General features: G+C 37.7%; 1 protein-coding gene across 2 annotated transcripts in view; it reads left to right on the forward strand.

Annotated features, from left to right (window-relative positions):
- ASPM (assembly factor for spindle microtubules) overlaps positions 1-16,471 on the forward strand; it is a 67,246-nt gene that overhangs the window by 18,296 nt on the left and 32,479 nt on the right. For both annotated transcript variants that reach the window (XM_079940843.1, XM_079940844.1), the window contains exons 4-16: positions 3,114-3,218; positions 3,621-3,767; positions 5,475-5,720; positions 5,999-6,066; positions 8,387-8,528; positions 9,075-9,205; positions 9,718-9,893; positions 11,936-12,081; positions 12,171-12,256; positions 12,701-12,922; positions 13,968-14,175; positions 14,280-14,422; positions 14,542-14,670. In XM_079940843.1, coding sequence (XP_079796969.1) covers positions 3,114-3,218; positions 3,621-3,767; positions 5,475-5,720; positions 5,999-6,066; positions 8,387-8,528; positions 9,075-9,205; positions 9,718-9,893; positions 11,936-12,081; positions 12,171-12,256; positions 12,701-12,922; positions 13,968-14,175; positions 14,280-14,422; positions 14,542-14,670 — 1,949 coding nt within the window. The remainder of the gene's footprint in view (positions 1-3,113; positions 3,219-3,620; positions 3,768-5,474; positions 5,721-5,998; positions 6,067-8,386; positions 8,529-9,074; positions 9,206-9,717; positions 9,894-11,935; positions 12,082-12,170; positions 12,257-12,700; positions 12,923-13,967; positions 14,176-14,279; positions 14,423-14,541; positions 14,671-16,471) is intronic.

Genomic DNA, 16,471 nt, shown 5'->3' on the forward strand with positions numbered 1-16,471 from the left:
AGGGAGCATGATGCCTCCAGCTTTGTTCTTTCTCAAGATTGCTCTGGCTATTTGAGGTCTTTCTTGATGGTTCCGTACAAATTTTAGGATTGTTTGTTTTCATTCTGTGAAAAATGCCATTGGAATTTTGATAGGGATTGCATTGAATCTGTAGATTTCGGATAGTATAGTCATTTGAACAGTGTTAATTCTTCAAATCCATGAACATAGGAATATCTTTCCATTTATTTGTGTCTTCTTCAATTTCTTTCAACAATGTTTTATAGTTTTCAGTGTACAAGCCTGTCACCTCCTTGGTTAAATTTATTCCTAGGTATTTTAGTCTTTTTGATGTGGTAAGAATCTTTCCGATAGTTTGTTATTAGTGTACAGAAATGCAGCAGACTTTTGGACATTGATTTTATATCCTGCAACTTCATTGAATTTGTTTATTGTTCTAACAGTACTTTGGTGGTGTCTTTAGGGTTTTCTATATATATAGCATCATGTCATCTGCAAATAGTGACAGTTTTTACTTCTTACTTTCCAATTTAGATGGCTTTTCTTTCTTTTTCTCGCCTAATTGTTGTGGCTAAGATTTTCAAGATTATGTTGAATAAAAGTAATGAGAGTGGGCATCCTTATCTTGTTCCTGACCATGTATCCTCTTATTAACTTTCATATATGTTGTTTTCTCACTAACTCAAATCTTTCACTGATTTCTAGTACTTTATTCCCTGATGACTTTTTCCTCTATGTATATTCCCTTAGCAAATTTGAATGCAGCATACGAGACATCTCGTATCTACCTGTTAACTCCATTTCTTTGCTCGCATCATTTTATTTCCTATGGAAATATTCTGACCAGATAACAAATTCTTTGAATGTAAGGAACATATCTGTTTTGACCTCCTACAAGGTGTACACTAAATGATGAATGAATGACACAGTAAATGAATGAATGAGCAAATAAACCACTGATGTGTTGACACTTGAACCTGCAGTTTGTTTGAGGTGACCGCCTAGCTGAGCTGAGCCTCTTTGCAAGGTTTAAAGAGAATTGCACACACTGGATATCTGATTTATGAGCATGGTAACTCACTAAGAGTGTCTGCCTTCTTTCTATTCTGACAAACCCAGGAGAGCAGAAAAAGAAGTCAGTTTTTCAAGATGCATTTATTCAACCTTGATAAGGTACCTACTATGTCCTATGCATTGTTCTAGGCTCTGTGGCTACAAGGAGAAAAGGTATCATTCCTGTCCTCAAGTTGTTCCCAGTCCTTTGAGTTATGCACAGGGAATCACGAAAGCACAGAAGTGGGGGCACTTTACTTGGCTTTACATGACTGACAAGAAGCTGTGAGACCTGTCCAAAGAAGGTTCCCACAGAATAAAATGGTTCTAGGCGGAGGGGCCAGCTTTTGCAAGCCTTCAGAATGAGGAACTTTTCCTCATATTTTTATTTTTAAATATGTTACAGTGCAAAGACCCTTATAACCTAATAACTATTGTGTAACAATTTGGTCATACTCCTTATTTTGACAATTGGAGTAGATTTTCAACTCTTCTAAATCAAAGCTGAGCAAACTTTTTCTCTAAAGGTCCAGATAGTAAATATTTAGGTTTTGCAGGACATACGATCTCTGTTACAGCTGCTGAGCTCTGCCATTGTGGAAGGGAAAACAGCCATGGACAATGTGTAAATGAACAGGTGTGACTGTTTCATACCATCTTCATGTGTCATGAAATATAATTGTTTGGAGGGTTTTTTTTTTTTTCCAACTAGTATTTATAAATGTGAAAATTCTTCTTAGCTTGCAGACTGTACACAAACAGCCATGGGCTGGATTCTGCCCTGGGCCTTAGCTTTCCCTCCTCTGTCTTTATTGGCTTCTTGTTTGTATTGAGCAGCAGCACGAGCTGGTGTGAAACCTGCCTTTGAGGGAGTGAACTGCGTTCGGACAGGTTACTTGTAGGGACCACCCACTGTCTCCCTCATCACCGGGGTGAGGCACGGGGACCCATCAGGGCTCTCATTCTCCATCACTTGCCTAGTCAGTTGACATTAAGCCTTGTTAGTTCTGCTGTGAAAACAACTCTTCTCTAATCTGTCTCCAGTGCTTCCGTGTTCCTTTAAGTTCTCATCATAGCTAACTTAGGCCCCTGGGATAGCTTCCTTTTGGCTTCCATCTCTACTCTTGACTCCTTTCAGTCCATTGTCCATTCTGTCTTCTGAAATATATATGATGGTGTTACTGCCTGGACTTTAATCCTTCACTGGCCCACCAGGTACTTCTAACTGAATAATAGTGCAGGCTCTGGAGCTATACTGTCCAGCTCTGCCACCTACTAGCATGCGTGACTTTGACCAAGTGGCTTAGTTGCTCTAAGCTCCAGTATCCTGATTCCATAAAATGTAGAGAATAAAAGCGCACTTCTCATAGGTTTCTGGTGATGACTGCATGAGGTAACCTAAATTACAAGACTCTGATAGTGCCTGGCACAAAGTATTCGACTGTTAGCTGTCACTGTTATTTTTCATAGTATTGAATTCTTTTCTACCTCTTCCAACCTCTTTTTTGTCTTGTTTTTCTTATCTGTGTTCTTGGCTCCGGGCACTTGGCAGTTCAGTGGAAGGCCCCGTTCCTGGTGTGTCACATCCACTGCAGGGTCAGCTCAGGGTCACCCCTGCCAGGAGGCTGGCCTGCCGTTTAGGTGACTTAGCTCTCCCTCCCCTTGTCCCATGACTCCTCATGTGTACTTCTCCTTATGCAGTGTATTGTGATTCTTTCTACACTTCTGTGCTAGACCGAGAGCTTCCTGAGGGCCGGGACCACATCTTTCCATTCTGCGTTCTCAGCACCTGGCACGGAGTCTGCTGTATACACACACACAGTGAACTGGTTGAATCTGAACCCTAGCTTCTGTAGACACAAAATATACTGTAGTTTCTGGTCTGTAACTTCAGACATAAGTTTTATTACCCGAGTTCATACCCTGGCACATAGTGTTTATTCAGCATTTTCTAAACGGATATGATTTTGGAGAGCCCAAACCTTAACTTGACAGCAGTTCATTCACAGAATTTATTTCATTTTTTTAATGCTATTGTTCTGTTTTCTCATATATTTTAGAGTCTTTAGGACACAGAACTCCTAATTTTAAAAAAAACAAAAAGACAAAACCCATTGTTCCTGTGGCACAATCTAATTTGACCTTCATAAAACCACTAAAAACAGGCAAGTGTTTAATATCTTTAAAGTCTATGAAAAACTGACATGGAATGAAGCATTAATTGCATTTCAAATGGAAATGAATTGATACTTTTTTGTCAAATAAAGGCTTTGAAAAATTGTTAAAGTGTGTATTCAAATAACAGGATATTTTCTCAGAGTTCAATGAAATTGACCCACTTTACCTGGGATTTTTAAAAAACCAGGAGGTATGGCCATACCTTTTCTCTTTTACTTTGACTACATTTTATACTCAAAATGCTTTCAACTATTTCTAGGAAGTAGTGAAAAAGCAAACATTGTTCAGTGTTTTAAAGGTGGTTTTGCTGGTAAAAATGGTCTTTTGCTATAGATTGTATAATAATTTAAAGGAAAATTTCTTATGCCATAACCTAATTGTATTCTTAGGTATTCCTAGACACCCAATGCCATTTGCTGCAAAAAACATGTTTTATGATGAACGCTGGAAGGAAAAGCAGGAACAGGGCTTTACTTGGTGGCTAAATTTTATATTAACTCCTGATGACTTCACTGTAAAAACAAATATTTCTGAAGGTAAACATTTAGTTAATGTTTAAATTAAATAATACTTTTGTTTTAACAGGTAGTTTTTAAAAATACTTATTTTTATTTTAATATATATTTTTTAATTAATTTATTTATTTTATATTTATTTTTGGCCGTGTTGGGTCTTTGTTGCCACATGTGGGCTTCCTCTAGTTGTGGCGAGCGGGGGCTACTCTTCATTGCAGTGCGTGGGCTTCTCATTGTGGTGGCTTTTCTTGTTGCGGAGCACTGGCTCTAGGCACGCAGGCTTCAGTAGTTGCAGCACGTGGGCTCAGTAGTTGTGGCTCGTGGGCTCTAGAGTGCAGGCTCAGTAGTTGTGGCCCACGGGCTTAGTTGCTCTGCGGCATGTGGGATCTTCCCGGACCAGGGCTCGAACCCGTGTGCCCTGCATTGGCAGGTGGATTCTTAACCACCGCGCCACCAGGGAAGTCCCTTAACAGGTAGTTTTTTAACGTGATTCTTCATTCTTTAGTTATACATGTTTATTATATTGTAGTTAATGGCATGGCTCGCTAGATCATTAACACAAATACTCAAGATCGTGCGGGTGAGAATTTTGTGCTGAAAGTTCCGAACTTTACTTTTTCTTTTTGCTTTATCTTCCTGCTCCTCAGCCAGTTCAATTTCTAGCCTTTGCAGTGAATGGGTTTTACTTTAGTATAGATTCAATCTGCACTAACAGTGAGACATGGCTGCCTAGAAATCCAGTTCAGTCTTAGCTGCATTAATAAAGTGTAATGTCCTGGTGAATCAATTTAAGTCTTATGTGGCCTGATTAGGGATGTTGTCTCCACTGTACCTTAGTTTAAGAAGTTTGTAGACAAGTATATAATTATGAGGGCTCTGAAAACCAGTTGATATGGGGAATTTTAAAAATATTTCAGTGTTTGTTCTGGAAAAGAGAGAAACTCAAGTATAGAACAGGATGGAAACATGATATCCTTCAAATATTTAAAGAGTTTTCTCCTGAGAGAAGGAAGCTTCACTTGGGCTGCTCTCCCATGGAAGTTGGTATAGGGATCAGTTCTACTCAAGTTAAGGAAAAACCCTTTAAAATATTTAACTTGCCAAAGCAACACCCAGGCTGACTTTAGGGAGATGCTTTCTCCATTGCTGCAGTGTTCCAGCAGACACTGGTCTGTAAGTGTCAGAGAAGTGTGTATGGGAATTTTACATTAAAAGGCCCTTTGATTAGATGATCTCTGAGGTACTTTTCTTTATTTTCCAAAAGTAAACAAAGCATGATTTCTAGTTCTCTTTTTGAGAGAAAATGTGTTTTATAAAAATTCAAATTGCATTTCAAAATTTAACTGATTTTAACAAATCACATTCTTTAGCAGCTTAGCTTTCTAATTTATAAAGAGGGTGGAAGCAGCGAAACCAGTCAGGGAGGCTCTCCCATTAGTCTGGGTTAGAGGTGATCATGTTGGAACCTGGACAATAGTGGTTGTGAGAAATGGTTAGACTTGGGGTACAGTTTGAAGGCAAGAGCCAAGATGTTGCAATGATAGCATGGCCTAAGGTTCTGAGTGAATGGCGACACCTTTATTTTGACGTGGGAAAGAGAAGAAGCAGGCTGGAAGGGGCGGGGAATAGGTTCTGTCTTGGCCATCTTCAATTGCATTTATTGCAGGGTTTTAAAATGTATGTAAATATTGTTTAACCAAAAACATTCTTTCTTTCGTTTTTACCCAGTAAATGCTTCCACTCTTCTTTTGGGACTGGAGAGTCAACATAAAATAAGTGTCCCGAGAGCTCCTACCAAGGATGAAGTGTCTCTCAGAGCTTATACCGCTCGCTGCAGTTTGAATAGATTACGTCGTGCTGCGTGTCGCTTATTTACTTCTGAAAAAATGGTTAAAGCTATGAAAAAGCTTGAAATTGAAATTGAAGCTAGACGGTTAATTGTTCGAAAAGACAGACACCTCTGGAAAGATGTGGGTAAGAAGATTATAGAAATCTTGACATTAATTGTTTAAAAATACTCTAGAAATTTTTTATTTCAGAGTCAAATATATGTACATGGTTTCACTTTGTGGCCTAAACTTTCACAAACTTAAATGTGATCATGTACGTATATTAAAGAGTGGAAGTATACTTTAACTTATTTCATATATGTGATTTGCCATTTTGGCCACTGATTTCTCTCCATGAAATTTTATTTACTGTCTCTATTTGATTAGTGATCTGAGCTTACTTGCTTTTCACATGTATTCCAGGAGAACGACAGAAAGTCTTGAATTGGCTGTTGTCATATAATCCTTTGTGGCTACGAATCGGCCTAGAGGTAAGTACACCTTTCAGTTTTTGAAAAAAGGAACATCTTTTTATTATATACTTTTAATAGACTCTTTAATAAAATGATGGTTTCACTTATAAAGTCATTTGGTTAGCTTAATTGATCTTTCAGTATGAAATTTAAGGTCCCTTAATAAATGCTCATTAGGTTAATAGACCCCATCATTATATATTATTGCCATTTTGTTATACAGCAATTTTCCTGTTAGTTTCTTAAATATATACAATATATAATTTGGTACCAGATGTAATAACAAGTATAGTTAGCTCCTTTCTGAGCATTTACCAATGACAATGCCAGGGTGTTGTAAATACATTTCCATATTTAAATCTCTATAAAACCCAGTGAGGTATGTATTATTATTTCAACTTCACTGACAAAACAGAAGCTCAGATGTTAAGTGACTCGCTGAATGCCAATGACTGGTCGGGACTGGAATCTACACCAGTCTGATGCCTTTGGAACCATTTTGATGGAACACCTCTCATGGAAACGTCATCGGAATTTGAGTTTTTTACGTGGGGCATGGTTCAATAATATTTAGAATGTTAAAACTAACTGAATTAGAAAGCCACTAGGAGTTGACTCTTAAAAATATTCTTTTATTACAATCCTCAGTGTTTCCATTTCCTTCAGTCTTTTACTGGTGTACTCATATTTTGTTCAGGCTTTTTACTTTTGTCATGTGGGATATCTCATTCTTGCTTCAATTACTTCTAGGCTTTTGAATTAAAAAACTTTGGTACTGAAAGGAATCTTTACAATAATCTGGCTATTTATCAAGGAATTGAGGCAATGAATAAGAAGCCTACTCTGGTCACTCAGCTCGATAGTGTCCTTGCTAAGACTTCTTACTTTAATTCTTATTTCAATTGATTTGAAATTCAATTCAATTTCTTATTTCTTTCAGTGAAAGATTAATTAGAAAATTATATATCACCTGGCTGTGCTTTCACATGTCAAATAGTTCCAGAACCTCAATTAAAGTAGAACCTGTCTATTTGGGGCATAGCTTTTTTGTGGCAGAAGTAAAACATAGGAGAGTTCGGTGGAAACATGCAATGCCTTTGAAAACTTCTGCTTACATGTAGTGTGCATCACTACCAACCGTATTTCTGGCCAAAGTGCATTATCTGTCCAGACACAAATGAGGCAGAAATATTTGTTCTCTTGCAAGAGACACAGCAAGTCTATGCCATTTATTGGGAATAAGACCTTTTTTTTTTTTTTTAATTTATTTATTTATTTTTGGCTATGTTGGGTCTTTGTTTCCGTGCCAGGGCTTTCTCTAGTTGCGGCGAGCGGGGGCCACTCTTCATCACGGTGCGCGGGCCTCTCACTATCGCGGCCTCTCTTGTTGCAGAGCACAGGCTCCAAACCCGCAGGCTCAGTAGTTGTGGCTCACGGGCCTAGTTGCTCCACGGCATGTGGGATCTTCCCAAACCAGGGCTCGAACCTGTGTCCCCTGCGTTGGCAGGCGGATTCTCAACCACTGCGCCACCAGGGAAGCTCGGGAATAAGACCTTTTAAAGGGAAGGAAGGGATGAATAATTGTGGACAAAACATTCTACTTTACACCACACCTTAGGGTTCTGCTAGTGGGTGTGACCTTTGAGTATCTTAAAAAAGCATCACAGGCCAAAAAAAAAAAAAAAAAGTAAACAAAGATAAAATTTCTGTATTTTGGCAGATATTAATACTTTCCCATGCTTTTGTCTAGTTTTGTCAGTGTAAGATTATAAAATATAATTTGATATATTTTTAGTTTTTTCTAATTGCTTTAAAAATCGTTAATACTAATCATATTGATGTCAAATTAATGACATATTTTAGTCATTGATTATATACAGATCTGAGCGTCCCAGATAGTTTAGAACCATGGTTTACAGATGGTTTTCCATTTGTTAACTATTCGAAAGTTTAGAATTATTTACGTGTCTGTTGTACCTTCATGATATACTCTGTGGGACAGTTATAATTAAATTTGAGCAACAGGCCTACATTTGATAGTTCTTAAAGGAAAAAATTAAAATGTAAATATTACTTGTCACATGATTTTTAAGAATTTGTCTTAGTCATGAGCTTTCGTCTCTTTTTCATTGTGAAATATACTATATGCACTAAAAATTGCACAAAACGTATATGTTCAGTCCAAAGAGTTGTAGCAAATATTCCTATTATTCCCATGCTATCTAGGACGTAGAACAGCGCCAGTTCCTTAGACCGTCATTGTCTGTCTTTCCCCTTTTGCATCCCACTGCCCCTTAGAGCTGACACAGTCCCAACTCTAGCATGAATTTCTTTTTAGACAATATATGGAGAACTCATCCCTTTGGAAGACAACAGTGACGTCACAGGGTTGGCAATGTTTATTCTGAATCGCTTGCTTTGGAATCCTGATATTGCAGCCGAGTACCGGCACCCGACCGTTCCTCATCTATATGGAGATGGTAAGTGGTTCTGCCTCAACTGCAGATATATCTATATGTCTATATATTATGTACATACCACATCTTCTTTATCCATTCGTCTGTTGATGGACTCTTAGGTTGTTGCTTCCATCTCTTGGCTATTGTAAATGATGCTGCTATGAACATTGGGGTGCATGTATTTTTTTGAATTAGCATTTTTGTTTTCTTTGGATGTATACCCAGCAGTGGAGTTGCTGGATCACATGTAGTTCTAGTCTTAGTTTTTTGAGGCACCTCCATGCTGTTTTCCATAGTGGCTGCACCAATTTACGTTCCCCCTGCCAAAACAAAGCAACCAACCCAGCCAGAAAAAAAGGTAAACATAAGAAGTTTTATAATCTTATTAAGAATTCCAAGATAATTTGACTTTAAAACACATCTCAAGAATCCTTAGTAGGGATATATAGACTAAAAGCACAACAGAATAAATAAATATAGAAAACTAGATTCAGAACCAAAAAAAAAAAAACAAAAAACAACTTGGGTACAGGTTAACTTGCTAGGCTTTTTTGTATTTTATTTCAGGTCATGAAGAAGCTTTGTCTAAGTTTACATTGAAAAAGCTATTGCTGCTGGTTTGTTTCCTTGATTATGCTAAAATCTCCAGACTTATTGATCACGATCCTTGTCTCTTCTGTAAAGATGCTGAGTTCAAGGTATAGTTTTCAGTTTATATTTGGTTTATATTTCACAGTTAAGACTTTCGCCTGTTTTTATTATATATTTCCTCCTTAGAAAAAGTGAGTTTCCCAAAGAACAGGACTCTGGAGTAGAATAAGAATGCCTACCCCGTAGTTCTAACCCTGCCTAACTTTTTATTGGTTGACATTTCACCAGCATATCACCCTGTTCTTAACTTTGATTTGAGAATGAATGTCACTATGCTTCTGAGGAATTAATTTGGGAGAAAACTTCTTTCCTAATTTAGTATGTTATCAAATTAATGCTAATTTTTAGAGTGTATTATTAATTATGAGCACTTTCTTTAAAGGTCTTAAATTGGAAATATATGAGTTTCGCATTGTTACTACGGGATATGAAACTGACCGTCTTTTTATACTACTATTAATTTTATTTCTATATGCACAGAATGATTTGAAGAATTTGTTTTCATTGTAAATAAAATTATAATTCTAGAATATAATAGCTGCCACTTGTTTTTCCATAGGCTAGTAAAGAAATTCTTCTGGCTTTTTCACGAAACTTCCTAGGTGGTGAAGGTGACCTTTCCCGTCACCTGAGCTTCCTGGGATTACCTGTGAACCATGTTCAGACACCTTTCGATGAATTTGATTTTGCTGTTACAAATCTTGCTGTAGACTTGCAGTGTGGGGTGCGTCTTGTGTAAGTATAAGAAATGGAATTATTTTGCTCACTAGAATAGACTAAAATTTTCTGGAAAACACTTTTTTCTGTACATACACAATCTTTCTTGCTCCTTTACGTAATGGGATAAATCTAGGGTTTAAAAAAGTTGGGATAAGTTTGGGAAAATGTTGTCAATTTTAGGCCCAGAAACCTTGTCTCCTATCCACATTTTTTTCTCCCTGCTGGCATGTGACAGTGTCTGAGTAGGAACCACTGATACCCCAGAATAGGAGTTGGGGAAAGCATGGAACTAATTAAATTAGCAGACATTTAAATGATGCTTTACATCTGCAGTGGGTTCATGAGTGCATCGTTTGAGACCAGTTTTAGTCGTGTTAACCTTGTTTTACACGTGAGGACATGTGAGATGAAGACATAAAGTGGCTTGCCCAGGTTTTATACAGTGGTGGTGGAAATCAGCTCCGGATGTCTGGCTTCAGATCCCACGCTGTTTCCTCAGTAACAAACTGGAATCCTCAACATTGGCTTTGGTGTGACAACAGTTACCAGGGCCTGCTCTGGAAGGAGTGGCCTTTACACTGTGCCTTGGTTGGCTTCTTTAGGACAGGTGGATTGAAGACATCCGTCTTGTTTCTAGGAAACTCTCTAATTTATATTACGTTTGACATTTGTGAGGAAGGGATCCCTATATCTCTGTGAATCCCCAGTTCTTCAAAAACAGCATGCATGTCCCTTGTTGCCTTCTAAATTAAGTCTCCATGAACTTTCTTTTCTTTTCTGATCATATATTCTCATGGCAAGGTAACAGTCTTTTGAACTTTACTGTAGCTTCCTCTCACTTGAGTAATTTCCATATAGGCCAGAGCGTTTGCTGATAATGTTTTCCATATTATTTTTATATTTAATTTTTCATTTCATAAATCCAAGCCACCACATCTGTTTTCTGGCCAGTGGGAATTCACGATTTTAGACTTTTTCCACTGTCCAGGAGGAGCAGTGATTGGCTTTATGTTCAGTGCTATTTTTGACAATGAAGGACATTTTTGTGCTTTTATAGGAGTTACTGAGGATTTCCCAGTGTTGGGTGTTGATGCTTTGTCATTGGTCAGGAACTCTTGCTAGTTAAGAGACTCGATCTTGCATACCAAGTTTCTGTTTTCTTCAGTGTCAGCAAAATGGCCATAGGTCTTCAAGGTCATTTGAGGATACTTGGGAACGGTTAATCCACTGATGCTGTAGGTGGCAGTCAGTCTAGTGTTGCAGAAACGCTTCAGACATTGACTGAGTGGTTGGCCTACAATGATCGTACATTGCTTCCTAACCTTTAGAAATACGGTTCTGTAAACAATTCTGCGAAATTTTAACTATATATGGTAATCAGTTGGGGCTTGATTTTTCTGTGGAAACAGGGATCTTTGTCTAGTGTAAAACACTACATGATACTAAGAGTTTGATTTAAACTGTGGTATAAATGACTTCTTAAGGTAGGCACTCAAGCATTTTTATCTTATCTGGTATAGGTATAAGAGCATGGCTTTGGAAACTGTAAAACTGGGTTTTAGCTCTGATACAGCTAGTCCTGTCATTACTAGCTGTATGATCACAGGCAATTTACTTTACTTTTCTGGGCTTTGGTTTCTTCATCTGCCAAAAATGGGATAATAATGCCTGATTGTGGGATTTGCCATGGGGACTAAAATAAAAGAAAGCACTTACTTGATGTGTAGAATACAGTAGCCCCTCAATAAATGTCCATTTTCCTTTCCTTTCCCTATAGAACCTTGTTGTTCTGTTCCTGTGTGCATTTGTGTGTGTGCATCTTATTTTTCATTCTTACATTCTGTTCACAGACCTTAACCCCCCGACTTAAATGAGAAATAACTCTATTTGCTAACTGTGGAGCAACCAGAGTTTTGAGATAGTATTTTGGGGTCTTTCTAACCTAAAACCCTTTAAATCGGGAAGATTGATGTGGGTGATTACTTTATTTAAATGAAGTTCATTTTTCATGTATGTTTTTATCTAACAATTTCATCTGAAAATTCCTCTATTGTTAGGCGAACCATGGAACTTCTCACACGAAACTGGAATCTCTCAAAGAAACTCAGGATTCCTGCAATAAGTCGTCTTCAAAAGATGCACAATGTTGACATTGTTCTTGAAGTTCTTAAATCACGAGGAATTCAGTTGAATGATGAGCATGGTAAAAATTGAGTAACTATAAAACTTTTCTTCTCACTAAAAATTGATGTGTACACATATTGTGCTAACGGACTATCTTTCCATTTGCAGGAAATACAATCCTCTCTAAGGATATTGTGGATAGGCACAAAGAAAAAACTCTGGCTTTGCTTTGGAAGATAGTATTGGCTTTTCAGGTATTGTACATTTGGTACATTTTGTACTTTTTATCAATTTTCAATATTGATTTATAAAAGCATTTTTCATCAAATAAAGACTAACAGTAGTAGTTATTACTAACTAGACTTTCTTCTGTCCCAGGAACTGTGGTAACTGCTTTAAGTATATTCCAGTCTAATCTTCTCAATGCCCCTATAAGGTAGCTAATTGTCATTACTTCATAGGGAAAGGAGGAGACTGGAGTTAGGGTTCAGCATTGAACAGAAGCAGAGAGGAGATTAGAACCCAGGCTTGCGTGGCCGCAGATCCCATGCACTTAACCACTTACACATTCCATCACTTCCACGTAGATTGTATTTGCCTTAAAAAAAAAAATCATGATAATAGAAGACTTTAGCTTCTGTGGGTCAAAAATAATATATGAAAAATATAAAGATATGTATCCTCTTTTCGTATTTCAGGTGGATATTTCCCTTAATTTAGATCAGTTAAAGGAAGAAATTGACTTTTTAAAGCACACACAGAGTATGAAGAGAACAATGTCTGCACTGTCATGCCATTCTGATGCTGTTATCAGTAAGAAAAAAGACAAAAGGCATAGTGGTCACTTTGAACAATATAGTGAAAGCGTAAAGCTACTGATGGATTGGGTAAATGCTGTCTGTGACTTCTATAATAAAAAAGTAAGTTCTTTGTTTTAGCCCAGTTTCTTTAAGTAAATTTTGGTTAAAGTCAAACTTAGCATGTGAAATATTTTCTTTAATTTCTTAAATAATTTAGTTGATATGTATAAGCAAACTTTTCCTCTAATGAGTAAGGGTACTGTCACATACCTAGTGTCATCTAATCTGTCACCAATTGTATAATGCACGATTATTTTATGTATCACCAAGAAAAAAAAATGTCCTAGTTGGGAGTCTTAATAGGAGATGCTTGCATTGAACTGTGGGCCAAAGGATCACACCCTCATTACAAGAGGGAATGCAAATAAACCACAGAGGGACGTTAGAGAGGAGGAGATGAGTCTAAGCTGTGTCTTTTATAATCATTTGTTAGATCGATCCTGTATTTCTGTATGAAATGTACGTTTAAGTATAAATACATGAAAATAAATGGTCCTGACACACATGAATAAAATATCTGGTAAGGAATATAAAACAGAAAAACCATCAAATATATGGGTAATCGTCTATGTTTTAATTAAGCACTAGAGAGCCCTGAAGACCCTAGTGCTGAGGCTCTAGGGGAGAATGTGTCCCATGCCTTTCTCTTAACTTCCGGTCCTGCTGGCAACCCTTGGCCTTCCTTGCTGTGTAGACACATCACTCCCATCACTGCCCATCTTCACACGGCATTTTCCCTGTGTGTCTGTCTCTGCGTCTCTCCTTTTCTTATAAAGACACCAGTCACGTCTGATTAAGAACTCGTCTTACTCCAGTGTGATCTCACCTTAACTAGTTAAACCTGCAGTGACCCTGTATCCAAATAAGGTCACATCCGGAGATTCTGGGAAGGACATGAATTTTTGATGAACACTGTCCAACCCAGAACAACAATATGACTGATATTTTATAGGTGAGGATTTGGCCGTGCATGTGGTATTATACTAGGCGCTACTAGAAATTAACGTGATAGTCAGCTATTCAAAGGAAATATGGACTACAAAACCATTAGAATCTATATTCCTATCTAAATACAGTTCATTCTTTTTCTGATATTTCCAATCAGGTGGAGAATTTTACAGTGTCTTTCTCAGATGGCCGGGTGTTATGTTACCTGATCCACCACTACCATCCTTGCTATGTGCCTTTTGCTGCCATATGTCAGCGTACCACCCAAACCGTAGAGTGTACGCAAACTGGTTCTGTGGTGTTAAACTCATCATCTGAATCTGATGAAAGTTCCCTGGATTTGTCTCTTAAAGCACTTGATCAGGGTTAGTCCCTTTTGGTTGATTAACTTTTCCAGTTTTTTCATTGGCCTGTGTGATTTCTGGCAAGAGCAGTCTAATCTGATCTCTCTCTTTTACTTGCATTGCAGAAAATACTTCGGAACTATACAAAGAACTCCTAGAAAATGAAAAGAAGAATTTTCAGTTGGTCAGGTCTGCAGCTAGAGACCTCGGTGGAATACCTGCTATGATCCATCACTCAGATATGTCAAATACAATTCCCGACGAGAAGGTAAGTAAAAGTTTCTTAACCAATAATACCTCTTAATAATCAGAGTCTCAGACGACAGGAAGTTTTATATTCTCTGTCTCATGGAAACTTCTGTTTTCATCTTTTATGTTATCTCTTAGGTGGTTATTACCTATTTGTCATTTCTTTGTGCGAGGCTTTTGGATCTTCGTAAAGAAACGAGAGCCGCTCGACTTATACAAACAACTTGGAGAAAATATAAGCTAAAAAAGGATCTAAAACGCCATCAGGTACTCCTCAAAAATGAAAAAACACTATAACCTAAACTGTAGTTCATAAGATGTCAGCTGATTGATTCTTGATACTGTTCTTACGTTTTACCGAGGTAGGAAATTACTGAGGTAATTTTCATAATTGTGTGTGTTTCGAGTTGGGGATGAACATTTTCCCCTAACTCCTCATGTTTCCTTCATTCAATATTTCTTCCAGCCTCTGCCCCAAGGGACATGGAGTACCTTAACCACGTTGTAAATTGGTGAAAAGTTAACTGGGGAGGTCTGACTCAGCTCTTCCCTCCTTCCTCCTGGACTCTGACTTGCCTCCGGGAAACAGGAGTTTTCCTTTAATTTTTCATGCTATGCTCTGGAAGGCTTGACCCCAACCAGTGCCATTCGGGCCTGGGTGTCGCCTGCCTGATTCTGCAGTTCAATTAGCCAGCTCATTTTGTCTGCCATGGAACTGTCTTCTAGGTTATCCTTTGTTAGTTTAAAAGCAGCATTTTGGTTTCCATCGTTTTATTTCTCAAAATGTTTAGGACCTGAGCACAGGGAGAAGGATGTTATTTACTGTTTTCCTTTGCAACCCCAGTAGTATGAATTTTGCATTAACATAAAATAAGAGTTTTCTTGAGTTCTGAGAAAAATATCATTTTTAACAATCTGAGAAATGGTCTCCTTGATCAAATTGAAAAAACTATTTTAATCCTTTTATCTCAGTACTCTTTCCACTAATGATGCTGTATTTATTTGGAGAAATCAAAGAAGCAGCCATGCTTAAGAAATTTTATCAGATCTGTTTCAGAAATACATTTCATCCAGGATTGCGCCTCGGTTTTGAATTACAATGCACTTACGATAAAGTTCTTAGTAGCTGTAAAGTAGCTAAATTTTGGCGAATCATAAACATACCATGTTTTCTCTCACACCATATCAGACCTGGAAATAACACTAATTGAAATAATCTGCTCTGGCCCCACTAAGTCTTGGTAGTAACTTTTGGGAAGTAGGCAGTGGCTTACACTCGCAAGGGGTGTTCTCTGCTGCCACGTATTCTCTGTGCCTTCTTTCACCCCTTATCTTCCCAGGGTCCGCCTCCTTGCCCACATATCCTTGGAGGATAACTTGCACTTCTGGAGGCTTTTCGGAGAATTGTTTTAGCAAAGTTTTCAGGGAGGGCACCCTCCTGGCCAGTCCTCAAATTAGTTCATTAATTCTTTTTATATGGCAATAAATGAGACAGTTAAGATTTTAAGAAACAGGTATCAATTAGTTTTTTTTTTTTTTTTTTTGGTAATGAAATCTTAGTTTTCTGCTCAAGGTAGTCTTGTATTAATCACACATATCAATTGCAGAAATTTCTTAGCTTTTTCCTCACAAGATTCCTTTTCTTGATTTATTTCCTTTGTCCAAGTATTGGAAATTTCCCTTTTTTTTTTTGAAAACCACTGCTTCTCTCCTTTCTCCAGGTGACAATACTCCTTTTCTTATACAATTACACTGAGATCCAAGTATACCTCTTCATTTGCTATTGGGAACATTAAGCAGCAGGTTCCCTTCATATTCCTGTAGAAATATCACAAGGTAGTAAGCACATAAACATTACCTTGAGGTAGCTATTTTCCAGGTTCTATATTTTCCTTTAGTCATTATTATAATTTAGATAAACTATTTATTGAGAATAGAATGGTTCAAGCTCTTGTTGTGATGGAGAAGCATTGGCTAAACAGCCCAAATTCCCTGACGAATGAAGCAGGGTTATCCAAGGGTCCCCGACACATTCTACCTCTTAGTTCTTCCTGAGTGAATAGGCACC

This window comes from Stenella coeruleoalba, assembly GCF_951394435.1.
Source record: "Stenella coeruleoalba genome assembly, chromosome: 1".
Taxonomy (NCBI): Eukaryota; Metazoa; Chordata; class Mammalia; order Artiodactyla; family Delphinidae; genus Stenella; species Stenella coeruleoalba.